Source organism: Pelodiscus sinensis, chromosome 21 (assembly GCF_049634645.1).
Source record: "Pelodiscus sinensis isolate JC-2024 chromosome 21, ASM4963464v1, whole genome shotgun sequence".
Lineage (NCBI taxonomy): Eukaryota > Metazoa > Chordata > Testudines > Trionychidae > Pelodiscus > Pelodiscus sinensis.
In genome coordinates, this window is record NC_134731.1 from 26825401 (window position 1) to 26845008 (window position 19608).

The window sequence follows — 19608 nt, forward strand, 5'->3', positions numbered from 1 at the left end:
TCCCAATAAATCGTCCACAGGGAGTGCACATTTGGAGGGCAAGGAAAAATATGCTTCTAATTTGACCGTATAGGCGCGCTTGAGTACTTTGACGCACTTGTGTTGACAAATTATCATTTGTTCTAATGTTCAGCTGAATGTACCTTTCTAGCTGCAGTGCTGGATCATAGTGATTTGCTACAGAGCTGTGTGTGAGGGCTGAATCTGGTTGCATTTCCTATTTTGATCACTGCCCTGACAGTGAAGGCCACTATATATGTAAAAGGAAAATAAATCATATATAGTTCTTACTAACTGACATTATAGATTCCCATGAGTCAGAATTGAGCATCCTTATTTTTGTCCAGTTTAGGGCAAAGAAGGTAGAATTGTATCTTTCCATTAATATAATATTTGGAACTATAGTCTGGTAAGTAATTTCTCAAACTGCCAAAAATAAATCTAGCTGGAGTGATTTATCTATTGTCTTGGGGGCAGATGTAGTTTTTTACTACTTTTGTGGTTTTATTTTTTACTTCCCTCTTTTGTGAGATGTCTGAAGCTTTAATGCCAGTTAGCCTGGTAAGTGCTTATGAGATTACTAGACCAAACTCAAACAATTTGCAGAAATAACTGGTGAGTGATGATGGATAGTCCATTTCTTCTTTTTACAATGTTATTCAGTGCACTTACCATTCCTCTCAAAATGTGCACTTACATTCTGCTCCAGTATTTTTTTTGGTTATTCTCAAAGTTTGGTACATTAAAGGAGATAATATGAAAGGTGTTAAGGTATTAATACCTCTATTAACTGTAGCTACTCTTCCAAGGTATCAAAGTCTTGTGTATACTTTATTGCCTGTAATAAGAGACCACCACTCCAGGAAGACCAGAGACTGCGCACATTCGATCCCCAATGCAATAGCATCTTCTGTATTAGGATTGTATCATTTATTTTGAACTTTAGAACCCATAAGGGCATATTGTTTACATTCATAGGATGCATCTACATTACGAAATCTTGTAAGCATGGTTTTATTAATTGTGGAAACTGTAGAATAATATGGCTCAAATATTTTTACTATCATATCATGTAATCTTGGTTATTGATATTTTGTTTACTTGGAGGATACATTTGGAAATCTGAAATTGGAATGTGGGAGGTTGGTGAATGGAGACCCATGTTTCAAGTGGTAAATATATTTGCAGTTTCTAAGCCTATAGTCAATCTGTTGTTTAACTGGAATTTTAAACCATTACAGAAAATATTTCACAGTTCATTTTCCAAATGACCTAAGGGCCAAATTCAGAATTAGTGTAAGAAGCACAAATTTACTGATGCTATTTGAGTTACATCAGGGTTTCATTTGGACCTTATGTTATACTTTGAGAGGGGTATTGTTTTTCTTTCTTAAAATAGAAACTTTGGTGGCCTGAAGTATTTATCACTGCTTTGATATTTTAAATTCTGACCCATTTTAAATGTCTGCTGGTTTTATCTTGTGATGTAATCATTCAGACTTTTACTGTTAACTAATAAGAACCACATAACATGTTGCAAACAGCAGTACGAGATTTTTGAAATACAAATCCAGGATATTTTATGTTGTCTACATGATGCATAGAATGGGGGAAATGAGGATCAAATTTGTTGACCTTTCCTTTCTCTTCCTTTCAATGCTAGCCATCACCTTCTCCCTGATTTTCTTTCACCCTTATGAAAACAATGTCCTTCTTCCTATTAATGTTTAATATGGAGCCACCAATGTCTCTGTAGGCTGGATCCCTACATAGTTTGCACAATCAAATCAGGGCACTACATATCCCATCTTTGCACAGTACAGTATGCGCCAGAGAGTACAATTCAGTAGAAGGCTCTTTTCTGAGGCCCACCAGGTGAATGGAAAGGAATGCAGGAAAGGTTGATGTTAGGGTGGTAGCTCTAGAAGGACCTGCTTTAGTATCAGTTTGGCTAAGACACGTCTGGCAAAAAGCAACTTTTGGTTACACTGTGTGTGGACCTGGCTGTGATCGATCTCACTTTAACATCATGAAACTCCATTATTTTCAGATCCATTCATCTTAACCTTTATAGCCGAAGCTTTAAGCAAAAAAACTTTGCACTGCGCCTGGCTTTCAGCATTCTGCAAATACAGGCAGTCCCCGGGTTACATGGATCCGACTTACATCGGATCCCTACTTACAAACGGGGTGAGGCAACCCCGCACTAGCTGCTTTTCCCCCTAGCAGACCAGGGAGACACGAAGCTAGCGCCCCCCCCCCCAGCAGACCAGGGAGACGTGGAGCAGCTTTTCTCAGCAGACACCTCAGCTTGAGAATAAAGGACTGAGGGAAGTGAGGTGTGGAAGAATAAAACTGAGCTCTGGAGAAATGTTTGGCTAGAGTTTCCCCTACAATATGTACCAGTTCCGACTTACATACAAATTCAACTTAAGAACAAACCTACAGTCCCTATCTTGTACGTAACCCGGGGACTGCCTGTAAGTGATTTAGGATAATTGCTGAACCCAGATGTCCTGTACTTCAGTATGCAGTGCTGTCACCAGTTTTATCTGTGTGGCATCTAAAAATTGGAAAATGCAACTGAGCTAAAACCCTGATATTGACTAAGCAAAGGTCACTGAGGGAGAAAAATCATAAAACTTACACAAGTTGATGCCACACAAAGAGAATTTACTGTTGTACCACTGCAGAATAGATAACAAAACAGATGAGAGGGAAAATATCAGCAGGTATGAAGGTATCAAGTGACACTTGGGTGGGATTCTTCTCTTTATGCACTTAAGTTTCTCTGTTCTAAAACAGTGGTTCTCAAACTTTTTGGCTCATGGCCCACCTGGCTCAATGCAAACCTTTCTGTGGACCACCAATTGCTAATGGAAACTCGCCATTAATTATGCCCAAGCCATTTTGCTAGTGCTGAAGCTAGGGAGAACTGGTTTAATTTAACCAGCTGGATAGGAAATATAAATTATTAAACAGATTAAGGATGTTAACTTTCTCATGTTACTTTATCAAATTTCATTTTGAATGAAGTAAAATAATTTATGTCCAACATACAAGATTCCCATGTTTTCTTTATTTATGGCTGGGGTGGGAAAAATCAGTTGGCGAGGGGAGAAGCGGCAAGGGAAGGGGCAGTGTGTGGCCAGGAGGGAGGGTGCAGGAGCAAGGGTGAGTTCAGGAGTAGGGTCAGGGTAGGGTGTCTGGCCAGGCGGGAGGGTGCAAGAGCAAGGGAAGGGTGCAGGAGCAGACAGGGGGTAAGGTGTCTGCCCAGCACAGAGGGTGCAGGAGCAAGGGAATGCAGTTAGGTGCCAAAGAGAGTTTTATATGGCTACCATGATATTCTTAGGATATGGATGTGTACTATAAGGGAATAGCCATATGATACAGTGCAAAGCCAGGCAATGAAATTGAAAGGCTATTTGATAAATTATACTTAAAACATGGTTCTTCAACTAATCTTTGACACCTTCCTCTGGATTCTGGTTGCTAATTTATCCCAGTTGTGATATATTAACCCTCTGAAACAGTTTAAAAGATATGGATTATTAAATGGCTTCAAACAACTGCCATTTAAAAAAAAATTGCCAAATAAATGTTTCCATTTTCCTCCATGAAATTACATTTGATGTAAGACTCAAGATAGACAAGATTCAGTTTTGGACCAATGATAGATTTCAGATCTTCTATTTTGCGGAGCAAGGTTTAAAAGAAAAGACTTTTTAGTGCTGGAAAGAAAAAAAAAATTGGCTTTCGTAGACTAACCAGCTTTCTAAAGTCTCTAAGATATTGACCCTTGAAATTGTCATATTTAAATTTATTTTAAAAAGGTAATGTTGGAAGACTTTTGTGGATTTGATACTATTATAACTAGATGACTCTGATTTTATAGATAAAAGGATAAAAAATTAGTGTCAATTTTTAGAAAGGTTGAAAAACATTTTTGTTTTAAGACATACACTGCCTGATTGTATGAAGACATACACTGCCTGATTGGTATAAAGTTTTACTGACTGTTGTTTGGAATGACTTGTGGACCTCATGGCTTTGCCACTGGTCAGTCCATAAGTCATGCTAATAAAAACCTGAATGAGGTATTGCATTTGTTGTGTGTAGTCTCTATATTGTAGATATATTTATAGCTATGCAGACTATACAAATACTGCATATGGTTCCATAGAATAGATGGTTTGCACTTCAAAGAGGGATTCAGCCACTTAGTTTTGCATGAAGAATCTATAAAATGCTTTTTGGCATAGAATGAATGTTCTGAGAACTTCTAAGTGCATCTGCTAGAGTTAAAACTAGTTGGATTAAAAGAAGGTCTAAAACATTTAGTCTTAGATCACCGTACTGCGTGTTTTTGGTTTTTTTGTCCCAAATGATCCAGATAGTGAAGTAAGACTCTCCAGTCTTATCATGTAGTATGTGTAGGTTACACCTGAAGCCTTTTAAAATGGTTTTTAAGGACTAATGCTCGTTTGATCTCATCATGCTTCATAACTGAACTCTTCTTTAGCAGGGGCTAATGAATTATCTCTGGAAGAACCATAAAGAATTCCAACTTTCAAAATGACTATTTCTCCTTGTTTTTAATGAGCCCTGTAAAAAGGTGCCCTCTTTCAAAACTGCTGCCATCTCCAATAGTGGTGATGCTAAACTGCCCCAGGTGGTGTCCCTGGTGCCTTTCCTCTCTTTGAGTGTAACTCCCATTAATGCAAATTCATATGTCAAAAGGAACTTTGACTGTAAATTCAGGTCTGTAGCTGGAAAGCTTTTCAGGTGGATGCAGAAATGGTATTCACATCACTCTTTGAACAGACTGAAAGAGTTCACTGCCTGATCACCATGAACACAGCCTTTAGCCAGTTATTGTCATTTTAACAATCAGAAGTGCGTACTAACCTGGAAATTGTTAAATTGTAAACATGAGTCTGATCGGAATGAATTCTAGCTATACCATTGATTAAACAAAAGTTGTCATAAACTGCAGTCAGGCTTCCAAAATCAGTATTAAAAAAACTAGACGAAAAAGACATTCCTAAAAACATGACTACGTGCTGGTCCATTTTAAATATTTAATAATGTTTATTCTGATCAAAATGATTCCTTGTATGCTTTCTTTTTTAAAAATGGCTCTTTCCTGAAGGAATCCTTTCGTTTTTCTCTTTCAGGACCTGCGCAAACAGGTAGCTCCATTATTGAAGAGTTTCCAGGGGGAGGTAAGAAACTATGCATTTGTGTAGCTTGTCACTTCTGCTTGCCTAAGTTTGTGTCATTCTGGTGTGCTATAGCCATTCAATGGAGATGTGTGGACAAAGGGCTTTGCCAATGGCATGGAGCAGTTCGCAGGAGCAGGGTCCATATGCATACGAAAAAGGAATATATGTTAGTTTATACAGATGCTTAATAATGTACCTGTTCATGTGTTTTAGGAGTCCTTGACATAACATAAAAACATTACAAATACCCTAAGTGCTGCAGTACAGTGGGGAAAGAGCTTACCACCAGTATATCCGGCAACTTAAAAACTGAAATCCTCCCCCCATCCAACAGCACCCACCATTACTGTGTGAACATCTACAGCCATGTGGCTGTAGCACACTTATTAACATCTAGGTGGCCTAGCTGCCACTAATGAGGGACAGAGCCCCAACCCAGCAGGCGTGAGTTACACTTCCTAAATGTGTTATCAGCTGTAAGCTGATTGTTTTACTGTTGCAGGTCCAGTCACAGCATGGAGAAATTTAAGTGTATACTTTCAGCAGCACACAGGGAATTAAGTGTACATTCATTATTTTTAATGAGGGTTATGTTCCTAATTCTTTGTGCATTGTGCTGAATATGTACCTCAAACTAGCAATAATTTCTTTGCTTGGAAACTGGATGCTTTTTTTAAACTACTTAATTTTCTGAACATAATTATAAAAAGTTATCAGATGAAGTTCCTTATATAATAGTAACATGTGAGAAAAAGAATGGCACGTGTAAGCCAGTTTGACAGTGGGAACTGACACATTACAATTGCTCTACAGGTTGGACCTCCCTTGTCCAGCACTCTTGGGGCCTGACTGACCTCGAAAGGGAGAATTTTGTGGACCAGGGAAGGTCCTCTGCCACTGGCCCCCAAATCCTACATTGTATGAGCACAGCTGGCTTGCTACCACCTCAGCCGGCACCCTGCCTTGGCCTCTCCCTGCCCTCTGCTAGCCCACCTGGGCTACTCGCCCAGCTGCCACTGACTCCCTGGCCTGGCTGGGCTGCTGCAGGCTCTGGCTATAGCTCCTTGCTTCCACGAAGACCCCTTCCATGGGGCTTTGGCCCGAGCATCACATTGCCATGGGGGCTGCTGGCCCCTGGCCAGGCTGCCAATCCTGGTCTCCCCAGCCTTGGCTGGCCCTTCTGCTGTTAGGTTCCTGGGCTCTCTGGTCCAGGAGCATCTGTGGTCTTGCAGGACCAGAGTGCCGGTTTTCCCCCAATATGTCATATCTGTTTTAGAGAAATCACTACTGGATTCAGAGCTGTGTTGCTGGAGGGTGTCAGCTGCTGTCTGAGGATGCAGCTGTGCAGGCAGCAGCAAGGGTGGCAATAACGTACCACGTCATCCTTACTTCTGTGCTGCTGCTGGCAGTGGCTCTGCCTTCAGAGCTGTGCCCCCAGCCAGCAGCTGCTGCTCTCCAACTCCATAGCTCTGAAAGCAGTGATGCAGCCAGTAGCAGCATAGATGTACGAGTATCAGTACTGCAGCACCCCACAATAACCATGCAAAACTCTTCACCCTCCCAACTTCTTTTTGAGTCAGGCCCCTACAATTACAACACTCTGACATTTCAAATTTAAGTAGTTGAGATCATGAAATTTAAAACTTTTAAAATCTCCTGACTGTGAAATTGACCAGAATAGACCATTAATTTGGTAGGGCCCTGCGTATAAGCATTTACTGGATCTGCTGTAGCATGGCTCTCTGCTCCAGTTGAGCTCCATGGTGGATGTGACATGAGCCTAGATCATGCTGGGAGGTAATCTGGGAACATATGACATCATTGGACTAGATGTGGCTTGGAGGGGACATGAATTTAAAATCACTTACGTTTTCCTTGTCCTCCCTGTGCATGATGTGTGGAGCATTCAGCACATACGCTTGCTGTTAGCTAATTTCTTTAGACCTAGTCATTGGTTTTCTTCATTAGTATTTTTTTTTTTTTTGCTTTTAGTTTGAGCTCTCAAATTGTTTTCTTTGTATTTCATTACATAATATCAGTGGATATTTATAAAGCAAAAAATACAGCCAGAATGTTTTGTAGTCTATAGATGTTTATCTCAATCAGGGGAAATTGCAGATGGAAACTGTTTCAGTTACCAAATATCCAGTTTCCATTAGCTGCTGGAAAGAGCTGTTTTCTTGGAACTTTAAGTAGGAAAGTAAGAACATTCTGAAATAGAATGTAGGATACTGCAAGTTTTAAAATGCAGTAAGAAAACCTGTCAGAGCAGGGTGCATGTAGGGGAAAGCTAGCTAAAGGAAAAAGTGAAATTCTAAAGGTTCTGAAATGCACAGTATACTGGTGATTTTATCAGACACTTGTTTTGTAAGCCTAGCGTAGGTCATATTGAGTCCCAACATTACAGTAACAGTAACTTCACAAATACAGTAGCATGGATGGAAAAGCAATACATCAAACAAAAGTGCAAAAATATTACCAAACATTTTTACACTGTTAATTGGGAAATAACAATCTATTTGGAATATATTAATATTGTATGATATTCATTCCATAGTTAAGATTGTATGTGCATTTCTCTTATAAGTAAAGCTTTGTGTTTCACAACTGGGAAGTAAGAGATTTGATTTGTGTATGATTTTGGAAATTTTAGGGGTGGACACTTAAGCTTAGGAGATGATGTAAATAAGGTAAAGAATTATAGGAGAATGGGACCTATTCTGAGTTTCTGAGTGAAATTTTGTAAAGAACATTATTTTATAGGTGTGTTGGCGGGACTCTGCTGAACTCTACTTTCAACATAAACTCTTTTCAATCAGTTTTTTGTTTGTTTACAATTAATACATTGAATATGCTTCTAGTTAACTTTTCAATCGCGGTATCTTGGGCTAAACAAAGGCCAAAATGAATAAATAATAGCCTGAATATTTTGTCTGATTACATTTTTTCCTAAGTGAGAAAGGAAATGCCCTTAGTTATCATCTGAATAAATATTGTCTGAGCATAGTACATAATAGGTTGCAAAATGGGTTAGGTTTATATAAGCAGATGAGCACTTGCACATGAAATCCTAAATATAAAGCTTTATGTTCTTAGGCTATGCTTTCTGTTATAGAAATAAATTTGCTTTGTGGAAATTTAATGTCCAGATACATATTTGTGATGTCATAAAGTAGATATTAAGGCTAGAAAAGGATTTCCTGGGGTTATTAGCATTCTTTTCATGTGGCATAGCAGGACTGTCCAACAGGAACAGAGTAATCCCTAATTTGGAGCATCCTTTAAGGCAAATATTCTGAAAGAGTAGACTGATCTTCTCTGACTGCCATTTCTAATTTTCTTTTTAGAAGGCAATGAGTTTTAGGTGTATTACCATTCTGTTGAGAGCACTCTGGCTCAGTACTTAGCTAAATTGCTCTCTAAGCTATTGATTTGGTCAGTAGACTATTTAGTAATTGTGTCTATGCAAACACCAGAGTTGAAAATATGATCAGACGAGCGTACTGAAGCTACTAATCATATCAGTGAAAGGGTGCTTTAATGAGTTTGTAAACAGAATGGCCTAAGAAACTTCAGTCATATGTTCTTGTGTGTCTGCATTTTATAGGTTAATGCTAATCTCAATCTTTTCTTCTTTTTTAAATTTCCTTTTGTTAAATTCACAAACCTGATTAATATGACTTCTTTCCTGTAAGTTTACTCCATGATGGCTCAATTAGAATAGCAGTAGAACTATGGTTCAATGTTCAGGCCAACTTCATAATTGAAAACACATTTTTTTTTCTCAAAAGCTGCAGCTGGTTTGGTTCTGCTCATGCAGAAAAGGATATAACCTTGCATAACATAGGAAATGAACGGTTGAGAGAGAAGCCAAATTCAATTTCAGTCAGATATTTTGAGGATAAGTCCATGATCTATGGAAGCAGGGGAATGAAAAGTGTGTGTATGTGGAAAGCAGCGTATTCAGCAGTCTATTAATCATGGCTAGCCTGGGTGCTGTTGTGTGCTGTTGCATTAGCACTGATGCTAGTACAGAGGCTGGAGAGCAGCCAAGCACTCCAGAAGTTAACCTCTTAAAGACCCTGAGCTGCTTTCTGTTGAATAAATGTAATTTTGTGGTCAGAAATAAATGCTTGTGATGTAGTAGGAGCTTTGAAAACAACAGTAAAGCAAAGCCATTACAAATTGCTCTGTGTTGTGGAAGTCAACAGCATACATCAAAATTCAGAGCTTTCATCTCATTGATTTCGGCCTAAAGCTTTGCAGCTTTTCAATAAGAGTCCTATTAAACAATTGTATGTAACAGACAATGTAGAAGAAATCTAATATTTCCACTAGATAATTGTTATCTTTAGCATTCTCTCAGCAGCTGTCAATGGAGTTTTTCTTTCTTTAACATGAACACAGAAAAAGGTTTCACACACTTTATTTTAATCTTGGGTTATGATCCTGAACTGCAAAAGAAAACACACTGAGCAAGTTGGAACAGCCGCCATGCTGCTAGGTTTTGTTTCTTTGCTTTATTCAAATGCGAAGATGATCAATTTCAGCTAGGTTTGTTGCAATTTAGACAAAGCTTTCCCTCAGGAAGGGCATTTAAATATGTTTGGAGACCTGGAAAGGAGTACTTTCTCTTCTTGATGAGAATGTAGGACACCCATGAACATCAACCAGAGTTATACACACAGGACAGATGGAGAATATGCCTTTGAATATACTATTTCTCTTCTCTCAAAATTATTAGCTGTACAGACTATATGAACTCTTCTACAGGTCAGATAACGTGCAACCCCAGCACAGAAGGGAAGGGCATGACTAGCTTCTCCACATCTGCTTTATCCACCACACACGCCACTGGCATTTTGTTTCCTTCCAAATTACAAGGCCTTGTTTTTCCTCCTTGCAAGATATGAGTAAGTCCCACTGAAATCAATGGAAGTTCCTATCCTATAGTAGGAGAATCTAGCCCAACACAGCGCCTCTGGTGGTGGTCAGGCTTCATGCTGCCTCCAATCTGGGGCAGTACCGGAAGGTATATTGCATTTTATAAATATTCCCTTCCCATATGTGTTTCCATTTTGAATTGTATCTGTGTTAGAATGTGCAGGGATGGCATATCCCGTAAATACTTGGATTTCCTATTTTCAGGGTGTTTGAATGTAGGATGAACAAACTATTCTGAAAGACCTGAGGTGTACCACTGGGCAATATTAGCTCTGTGTTAACTAAGTTTGGGGGTTTTTAATTTCCTTTTTAAAAAAATCTCAGCATCCAGATGTACTGCAGCTCACCACTCTGCCTCTCTTACCTTGGACTCCTTGAACATACTTCAGTCACAAAATGCGCTAGCTGCGTGTTGGTCCCTTCACTTCCTCTGCAGCATCTTGACGGCTCCCTCCTACCCATGAAGGGGGATGGAGACCTGCAGGTTAAGGAGCTAATGCAGGTACAATGCAGGGAATGATGTGACATCACTGAAAGTGTTTTTTGGAGTGAGTGGCACAGAGGGTTTGGGGGTGGGGACAGAGCTGAAGTCCTCTGACATTCTGCACTGCATGTCCGATTCTCTTCTTTTCATGAAGTTACTTCTCATACTTGAAAGTTGGATGGAGCTTCATAGCAAAGACATTTAAGATACTTTTCTCCTTACTTTCCATTTCATGGATGAGAGCTTGGCATCCTTGCCCTAGTCATTCACAGGAATGATGTCCAGTAGGAAGGGCTGGCAACCTTACTTGTTTTCCAGATATCCCTTGAGCAGGGGACAGATTAACACAGGGTTTATGGGATCCAAGTTCAGTTACAGTTAGAGCGACCTGAACTCAGCAATGAATGGAAGGCAGAGCAGTAGGTGGCATGGGAACTGCAAACTGTCATTCAGTTATGAATATCTACTGGGCTGGACTGGGCAGGAGGATCAAGGACTTCAGAATTCAGAGGAAGACAAGAATCCATCCTATGACCTCGAGAGTAAACCCGTCTCCATGAAGGCCATGGTTGTTGGCCTGAGAAGAACAGGAAGAACCTCGAGGTGTTTAGAAGACTTAGGTTGTCGTGGGGACAGAAGAGCTGGAACTTTGGAGGATCTGAGTCCCATTTTATAGTATTATAAAAGTAAAGGTCTGAAAGGGACCTCAGTAGATCATCTATTCCTGTCCCCTGCACTCCAGATAGGACTATGTATTAACTTGCCCATTCCTGATGGGTTTTTGTGCCATCTTGAAAATCTCCAATGAAGGAGATGCCACAATGTCCCTACAATTTTGTTCCAGTGCATAGTTATCCTGACAGAAAGATTTCCCCTCCCTTTCTGTAATTTAAGCCCATTTCTTCTTGGGCTACCCTTGCACTTAACAAGAATGTTTGTTGTCCTCCACCTTGAATAAACTGTGAACTTGTTCTTCCTCACTTCTCCAGACTAAACAAATTCAGTTTTTTTTTCCATTTTTTTCTAAGAGGTCAAGTTTTCTAGTCCTTTAATAATTTTTTTGCTCTCCTTTGGACTTTCTCCAGTATGTCCACATCATGCCTGAAATGTGTTGCCCAGAATTGAACACAATACTCCAGTTGAGGCCTTATCAGTGCAGAGTAGAGTGGAAGAATTAATTGGGTCTTGCCTATAACACTTATGTTAACACATCACAGAATATTTTTGCTTCTTTTGCAACAGTGTTACACCGTTGACTTGTATTTAGCTAGTGGTCCACTATCAAACCCAGACTCCTTTCCACAGTACTCCTTCCACGGCTGCTATTTTCCATGTTGCATGTGTACAACTGATTGTTTCTTCCTAAGTGGAGTATTTTCCATTTGTCCTTATTGAATTTAATTCTATAAATGTCAGGCTATTTTTCCAGTTTGTCCAGATAATTTTGAATTTTAATTCTATCTTCCAAAGCACTGGCAACCCCTCCTAATATGTTATTTTCCACAAACTCTAGGCTATTATCAAAATCATAGGTGAAACTATTAAACAGAATCAAACCCAGGACAGATTCCTTTGGGACCCCACTCAATGTGGTCTTCTAGCTTGACTGTGTACTAGGGATGTGAACAAGTAGCTGACTATCCAATAAGCAAATGCTTATCGGATAGTCAACACATTAATTGAATAGTCATTCGTCCGCTCCCCCCCCCCCCCCCCCCCGTCTCTATCAGAAAGAGGCAGCGGGGGTGGGGAGAAAGAAGAAGGGGCGTTTTAGGAGGCTGGAATGAATGGGGAGCAGACCCTGCTCCCCTGGCCATGTGGCATGTCCTGTTCCCTTGCCACTAAAGCAAACCTTCCTCCCCTGCCATGCGGCAGGTTCCCGGTCCCATCCGCCAGAACAGGATCCGCCTCTGCCACACGGCAGGTGCAGGCCCCGCCTGCTGGAGCAGAACTCACATGGCTCTCCAGAGGAGCTGGAAGGGGGAAGAATTTTTTGTGTGCAGCCATGCAGGCATATACCTTTGCAGGAACTATGCTGTAGACCATTCTCTGGGAAAGGTTTTCCAACGAGTTATGCACGCACCTTATAGCCACTCTATCCAGGCTGTGTTCCCTATTTTGCTTATGAGAAGATCATGTGAGACAGTGTAAAAAGCCTTACTAAAGTCAAGATATACCACATCTACAGCTTGGCTCCTCTCTACAATGGTTGTAACCCTGTCAAATTAAGCCATTAAGTCAGCTTGACATTATTTGTTCTTGACACATCCATGCTGTTACTTATCACCTTATCTTCTGTGTACGTCAGGTTGCTTGATTATTTGCACTCTTATTTTTCTGGTTACTGAAGTTTAAGATGACTAGTCTGTAATTCCCCAGCTTGTCCTTGTGCCTCCTTTGATAAATTGGCACTACATTTGGCCTCTTCCAGCCTTCTGGAGCTTTTCCCATCGTCCATGAATTTTCAAAGATAAAATTGTTAATTTTTATCTAATCTGTATTGTGTGGGTAAGTGTAACTGGTGAACGTTTCCCTAGGACTGCATTATTCAGAATGTGGCATTCCTGTGCACTTTATTAGAACAACTGTGTTCAGAGGCTTACATTGGTTCCTTAAGCCCTCATTTGTGTTTTTAAAAAATATAGTTTTGCTAAAAATACACAATGGGCTGCAAGTAAATATCCACCCTTCTTCTTAAGAGGTCCTTAAAATCTTTTTAAAATGTGTTTTAATTTTTGCAAATTATGTTGTTTTTTGCTTTGTGTTCTGTCACCTGTGGGTTTTTAATTAAAACAAAAATTCCTCCGCATGTTGATTCATGGTGATATCACTGCTAGCATTAAACAAGGGTAAGTTTTTAGTCTTCTAAAAGATGATACGGTGCCTGGTCAGTAAGTGGTCTCTAGCATGCATAGTGTTTTGCATAGCTGTTAGGATGTATCACCCTTGAAACAAACATGCTAATGATTTAGATGAAAAAAGCCCAGGCTCTTATAGAGAATGAACTGTAGCATTGCTTCGTGTTGTTAATACCTACTAGCACTGCTATTTGATTTCCAGGTGGTTCCTTCAAGAAGTATGGTATGGTTTAACAAAGTGAAAAGCATGGTGATAATCCTTCACTATTGTCAATGACACTTCCAAACCCTCGATAAATTGAATTCAAACTACATTAAAAAGAGCTAAGTTTGTGATGCAAAATGACAAGAGTAAAGAAATTCCTAGTTGAGTCTGTGCACATTAACTCAGTACCTGGGGTTATCCCATATATAGAGACCTCTGTAATAGGAAAAATGTGACCAATAAAGAGATTTGTTTTTGTTTGGTGTATGCATTCTTATTTTGTGGCAATCTGAATGTCAGGAATCTATTAAATTAAAGCTCAAATTGTAAACCCTTTTCAGTAATTAGCTTTTTAAAAGTTAATTGGACATAGTTACCATTTTAAGAAGGTAAATTAGTTGCAGATTGGGTACAATATAATAAAAGGACATTTATTCTTTAGAGAATATTGAAGAGTTTGTGAGGATCAGTATCATAAATGTGCATCCAGTGGTGAAATGTAAAAGGATCAGGACTAGAAAATCCCTATTACAGGTTAATCATGTCAGACATATTTTATGTGCTGTGCTAACATTACAATAGTTATTAAAGTACTGACATGTTAATTGAAGTACAAGGCACAAAGACAACGTGATCCCTGCCTTGATGAGCTATATTTGGAATATTGAATTGTCAACAAATACTTTTGTCATGATCTAACAGTGATCCACGTTGAAGGTCTCAGATCCTTGAGCTCCTCCATGGCTGTCATTGATGTGTGCCTCTTTTTCACTCTGCATCAAGAGTTTTAATCTACGGATTATCTCATCAAAATCACAACTCTTGTTAAGTTTTAGTGAAAGATGCATTGGCAGCTAGAAATTCCAACTTCCTCACTAAAAGCTTTGGGTCTGTGCTGTACCTTTAAACTCTAGAATGTAGCAGTGCAATGTTCTGTCTGTGACTGTACTGTATGAGAAAGTATTTAGTTCAGTACAGACTGTTCTCCTGTTCAGTTTGCTCCTTTCAGATCAGAACATTGAATCTAGGGGATTTGTGGAGTAGTACAGTCTCAGACTTTCAATTAGTATTGAACTTCCTCAAAGCATAAAGAGATAGAGATTGCAAATTAAAGTGATGGGTTTTACTTATATCTGTCTGTAACGAGACATGGGTCTGCTGTGATTCAGGTGGTGGGAAGTAGTTCTAATGTAAATTTACATTTAATCTTCTTAGATGTGGACAGTGCACACTAAACTTGTAGCCAGATTCTCATCTTTGTTGTTTGTGGGTAAATCCAGAGGTAAAAGTTGAGGGATTTGGCTGATGTTGCCCAGGTATAACACAGATCAGAATCTGCCCCATTGTGTTTAAATTAACTTGTCTAAGATAGTATGGTGATATGCCAATAATTCAGCTGTTACACTGGCGACTGAGGATTTGGAACAGATTAAGGAGTCTCCCTAGGCTAGTAGACAGATAATTATGGAAGTGATTTCTTCTGTCTGTGAGCTGAACTTTGAGCTCTCTTCAACAACTCATGAAAGAGCCTGACCTTGGAAAATAAGGTGGACAGGAGGAGAATTGCTCACACACTAGTTTCTTATTTCTGTTATCTCCATATAGCTCCAGTGGTATTTTAAAGATGAGCAGTATGCTAAGGAGGGAGGATTGCTAACACACTAGTAGTGTCTTATTTCTGTTATCTCAGTATAGCTCCAGTGGTATTATCAAGACAAATCGTATGCCAAAACTTAAAAGTGAACATATGCTCATGGGGGTGAGGAGTAGAGGGTCACTGCTGGTTTTTTGAAGTTAGGAAAGACTTTGTGCTTGGTTTAGATAAGTTAAGGTTCACAGCTGGGTTGATCTCAGAAGTTGGCTAATGTAATTATCAGTTGATGTATAAACTTTTCAGAGCTTACAAAATTCCACAGCCAGAGTTTTTATGACAGTCATCAATATTTGAACTTACTCCAGTGTCAGTTGGTTGTCATTGATTCTTAAGGCAACACTACCTTGAATTTTTTAAAAAGTGGTTTGAGAGCTGTATATTTATTTCCATGCTATTTTATGGTTTTGTTTTTCCTATTTTTCGGACTCTCTCCCTCTGTCTTGGTGTGTGTAATTGAAACTACCATATGTTTTTGGTGCTTGGCCTTTCCCTATTACATAGAATCATAGGATTAGAAGGTGATCTAGTCCATTCTTCTGAACTCATGTTAGAAATAAATATTATTTTGTTTACACTCCCTATCTCTGTATATTCAGAACTAGCACCCATGCTAATTTTTAAATCCAGATTAAAACAAATGTGCTTTCAATCAAGTTTTGTATTTGTGTTTTGGATATAAAATATGCTAAGGTGCTCACAGTAAACAGAATCTATAAGGGTTTGTCTGCACTGCAAGGTTAAGTTATCCTAAATTACAAAATTCCAGCTATGTAGCTTAGGTTGACTTATTGCAGTGCCTACATCATGCTGGGTTGATTGGAGAAAAGCTCCTGTTGACTTAGTCTACACTTACAGTTCTGGTAAAGTACTGGAGTCGACAGAAGAGCCGATCTATGGTCAATTTAATGGGTCTTCACTAGACAAGCTAAAATCAAACCTCAGTGGGTCGATCACTGCAGCATCAATCTCCGGGTAGTGGAGACAAGCCTTTAATCCAGTGGTCTCCAGCCTTTTTAAGCACAAGATCACTTTTTCAATTTAAGTGCAATGTAAGATCTACCTCAGACCCAAATACCTTTGCCCCGCTTCCTTCCTGCTCCTTGTTTGAGGCCCTGCGTCTGCTCCTCCCCTTCTCCGAGGCCTCACTGTGTTCACTCCTTCCTCCTTTTTCCCCCATCCTCATGTACTTTCACCAGGCTGGGGTAGCGGATGGGGTGCAGGCTCTGGTCTTGGTCCAAGAAGTTTGGGTGCAAGGAGTTTGGAGTGTGGGAGGCGCTCTGGGCTTAGCCCAGGTGAGGGATTGGGGTCCAGGAGGGGTTTCAAGGTGCAAGCTCTGGGAAGGAATTTGGGTGCAGGTGGACTCACATCAGGAGCAGGAGGTTGGGTGTAGGAGGAGGTTCAGGGCAGGGAGAGACAAAAACCAAAAACAATACACTTTGCATGCATTAAAAGAAGTAGCAATAACCACCCCACATATGTGTTGGGTGGGGAGATGAGAGTGAAGGACAGTGTGTGTTTTTGAGAGTGATAGACACACACACGGTGTGTGTGTGACAGAGATTTGCATTGCCAAGCTCCCTCCATCCCCTTCATTCTGTGTAGAGATTGGGTATTGAAGTGGCAGAAGGAGGGACACCCTGACATCAGCACCCCCCTTCTTCATCCCACACCCTGCACAACAAGCAGGAGGCTCTGAGGGGCAGCTCCATGGCAGAGGGCAGGAGCAGCATGAAAGTGGGTGGAGGGTCAACTGAAGTGCCAGCATTTGATAGCTTCCTGGCCAAGCCAGTCAGAATCACCTGTCAGAGGCTCCAAGATCTACTGGTAGATCCCGATCTACTGATTGGTGACCACTGCCTTTATCAGACAGACTGCTGAAACTGTTCTAAGATGAAATAATGTAAATAGAAATTCTGATGCCTTAGTCTAACTATTGCAATATCAATTCTGGATTTAGAACTCAAAAGAGGAAGTCAAGAGCATTACTGTCAATCGGCTTCATATAAATCATCTTTGATCCACTTGATTGAACTTTATTTTATGCTTAATATTTATCAGTTTATAATCAGGTCTTGGTATCTCAGTGATACATTTTATATTGTATAAACAAAAAATAGATGTCACTTTTGTAGAAAAGAAAAACTTACGATCTGAAAAAAAAACAAAACCCACAGTTCAAGTGTTTGATAGAAAGGGGTATCTCAGTCAACTGGAATGCTGTTGCTTTGACAGAAAGGGCGAACGATTTTCCCCCAAAAATAAGTATTCCAGCAGTTCTCTAATACTAACAAGGTTTAATAGTTATAATTTACATGTCCACTATGTAGAAAAGTTGCAGATGGAGGTAAAATTGTGTTAGTACCACAAATGGTGCATATGTCCATACACAGCTTTCATTTACATGCCTGATATAAACCTTTGCAGCTGAAACTCACAAAGTCAGCTAGTGGATTCCCTATTCATTCTCTCCACTTCAAAAACATTGTTTAGTTTTTTCAAGCATTGATTTATACCATCTTATGCTTTTCAGGCTTTGGCAATTTGTTTCAAATTCCAGTTTCCAAATATTATTTGTGTGAAGCCATTCTAACTGAATTACTTATGTGCTCAATCCCTCATGAACATCAGCCCATCTGTGGTTTCTTGTGTTTGAATTAATAAACAACTTATTCACAATCATCTATTCCTTGCGTTTCAGTGTGTCTCATGCCCTGTGAGATTCCACTCTTTTTCCATAACCTTTTTTGGTAAACTGTAAAGTCCAAGCATAGTCAATCTTTCTTCAGAATTTAATTCCGTTCCCCAAATTTGCAATCATTTTGCCCTCTGCTGCGTGCTTTCAGTCTCACCAATACACTTTTTTTCTAAGCTGAAAGGAATTGCACAAAGTAGGCTAGGTTCAGATATCCATTACATCTGTGTTAATTTAGGTATAACTCCAGTGATGTCAATGGAGTTACTCCATATTTCCTGTGTGCAAATGAGATCAGAATTTGGCTCATTGTTCTACATGCACCATTGGGTTGTGTCAAAATAACTTCTGTCTTGACAACGTTTCTCTTCATATCCCAAGATTGTGTGATTTCAAGCATTGTGCAGATGCTTTTACTGTCTCCTTTTTCCTCCTGGGCCTCTTTTCCTGGCTTATATACTGCATTGTGCTGCTGTTCCCTGTCTCCCAGCTTTGTGGCCTTAACTTCTTTATAATGATCTCTACAAGTCAGTTATCAGTCCATAAAACTAATCTATACAAGTCATTTGGAATTTATATGCTCTGTTCCTGTGCACTTAACGTCTGACTCCCTTCCATTATGTTAATCATCTGTAGTTCTAGCCTTTTTCAAAAGCCTTCCCTTTACAAAGTCATTTTCATATAAAGTAAACATATATAGCGCCAAGTCTGACCTGCAGCACCCCGCTCCTTATCTCTCTCCTCCCTGAGCTGTTTCCTTTCCCTGGCACTCTGTTTCCTCTACTACAGCGAGTTTAGAATCCATTTCAGTAGGTTGTTCGAAGGATACTTTCTAATTCTTCAAATTAAACTATACATAGTTGGAGTATCAGATGCTTTCCTGAAACATGAACACAGTGAACTCCGTCCATTGTTTCTACCAAATCATTAATGTGGTCAAAGAATTCAAGGACGTTGCTTTAGACAGGAGGACCTTCCTTTTTTTTAGTTCATGTCATATCTTTCAAAATGTGTCTTAATGTTATCCCTTATCACTTTTTTCGCTCTGGTTGAAATGAAGCTGAGATATGCAGATCCTTCTTTGTTTTTTATTAAAAATATAGGAACTATAAATTCTATGCTTTTTAGTACTCGCTGAAACCTCTGTGTACTATTAAAAAAACGTTACCAAAGAATTTCCTGTTCCCCAGTTGTCTCATTCTATAGTGGGGTAAATGGTTTATCTAATCCAATAAACTAGGAATTAAAAATCATATTCTTTACCCAAGGAATGTGTAGTCCAGTCTCAGAGTTGTTAACCTTCCATTTATTTTGGGAATGAAATAACGGAGAAAACCTACAGTAAACAGTATTAGCTACATTTTGCCCTCACACATAGAATCATAGAGCTGGAAGAGACCTCAGGAGGTCATCAAGTCCAGCCCACCGCCCAAGGCAGGACCAATCCCAACTAAATCAACCCAGCCAGGGCTTTGTCAAGCCGAGACTTCTGTCTTCAGGAGGAGTTCAGCATACATGTCTGTGGGCAAAATCTGCCCCTGCTGGT

The 19608-nt window shown here is 39.7% G+C and overlaps 1 protein-coding gene across 5 annotated transcripts in view; it reads left to right on the plus strand.

Moving 5' to 3' along the window:
* CUX1 (cut like homeobox 1) overlaps nucleotides 1-19608 on the plus strand; it is a 397218-nt gene that overhangs the window by 142423 nt on the left and 235187 nt on the right. For all 5 annotated transcript variants that reach the window (XM_075904405.1, XM_075904407.1, XM_075904408.1 and 2 more), the window contains exon 3: nucleotides 5178-5225. In XM_075904405.1, coding sequence (XP_075760520.1) covers nucleotides 5178-5225 — 48 coding nt within the window. The remainder of the gene's footprint in view (nucleotides 1-5177; nucleotides 5226-19608) is intronic.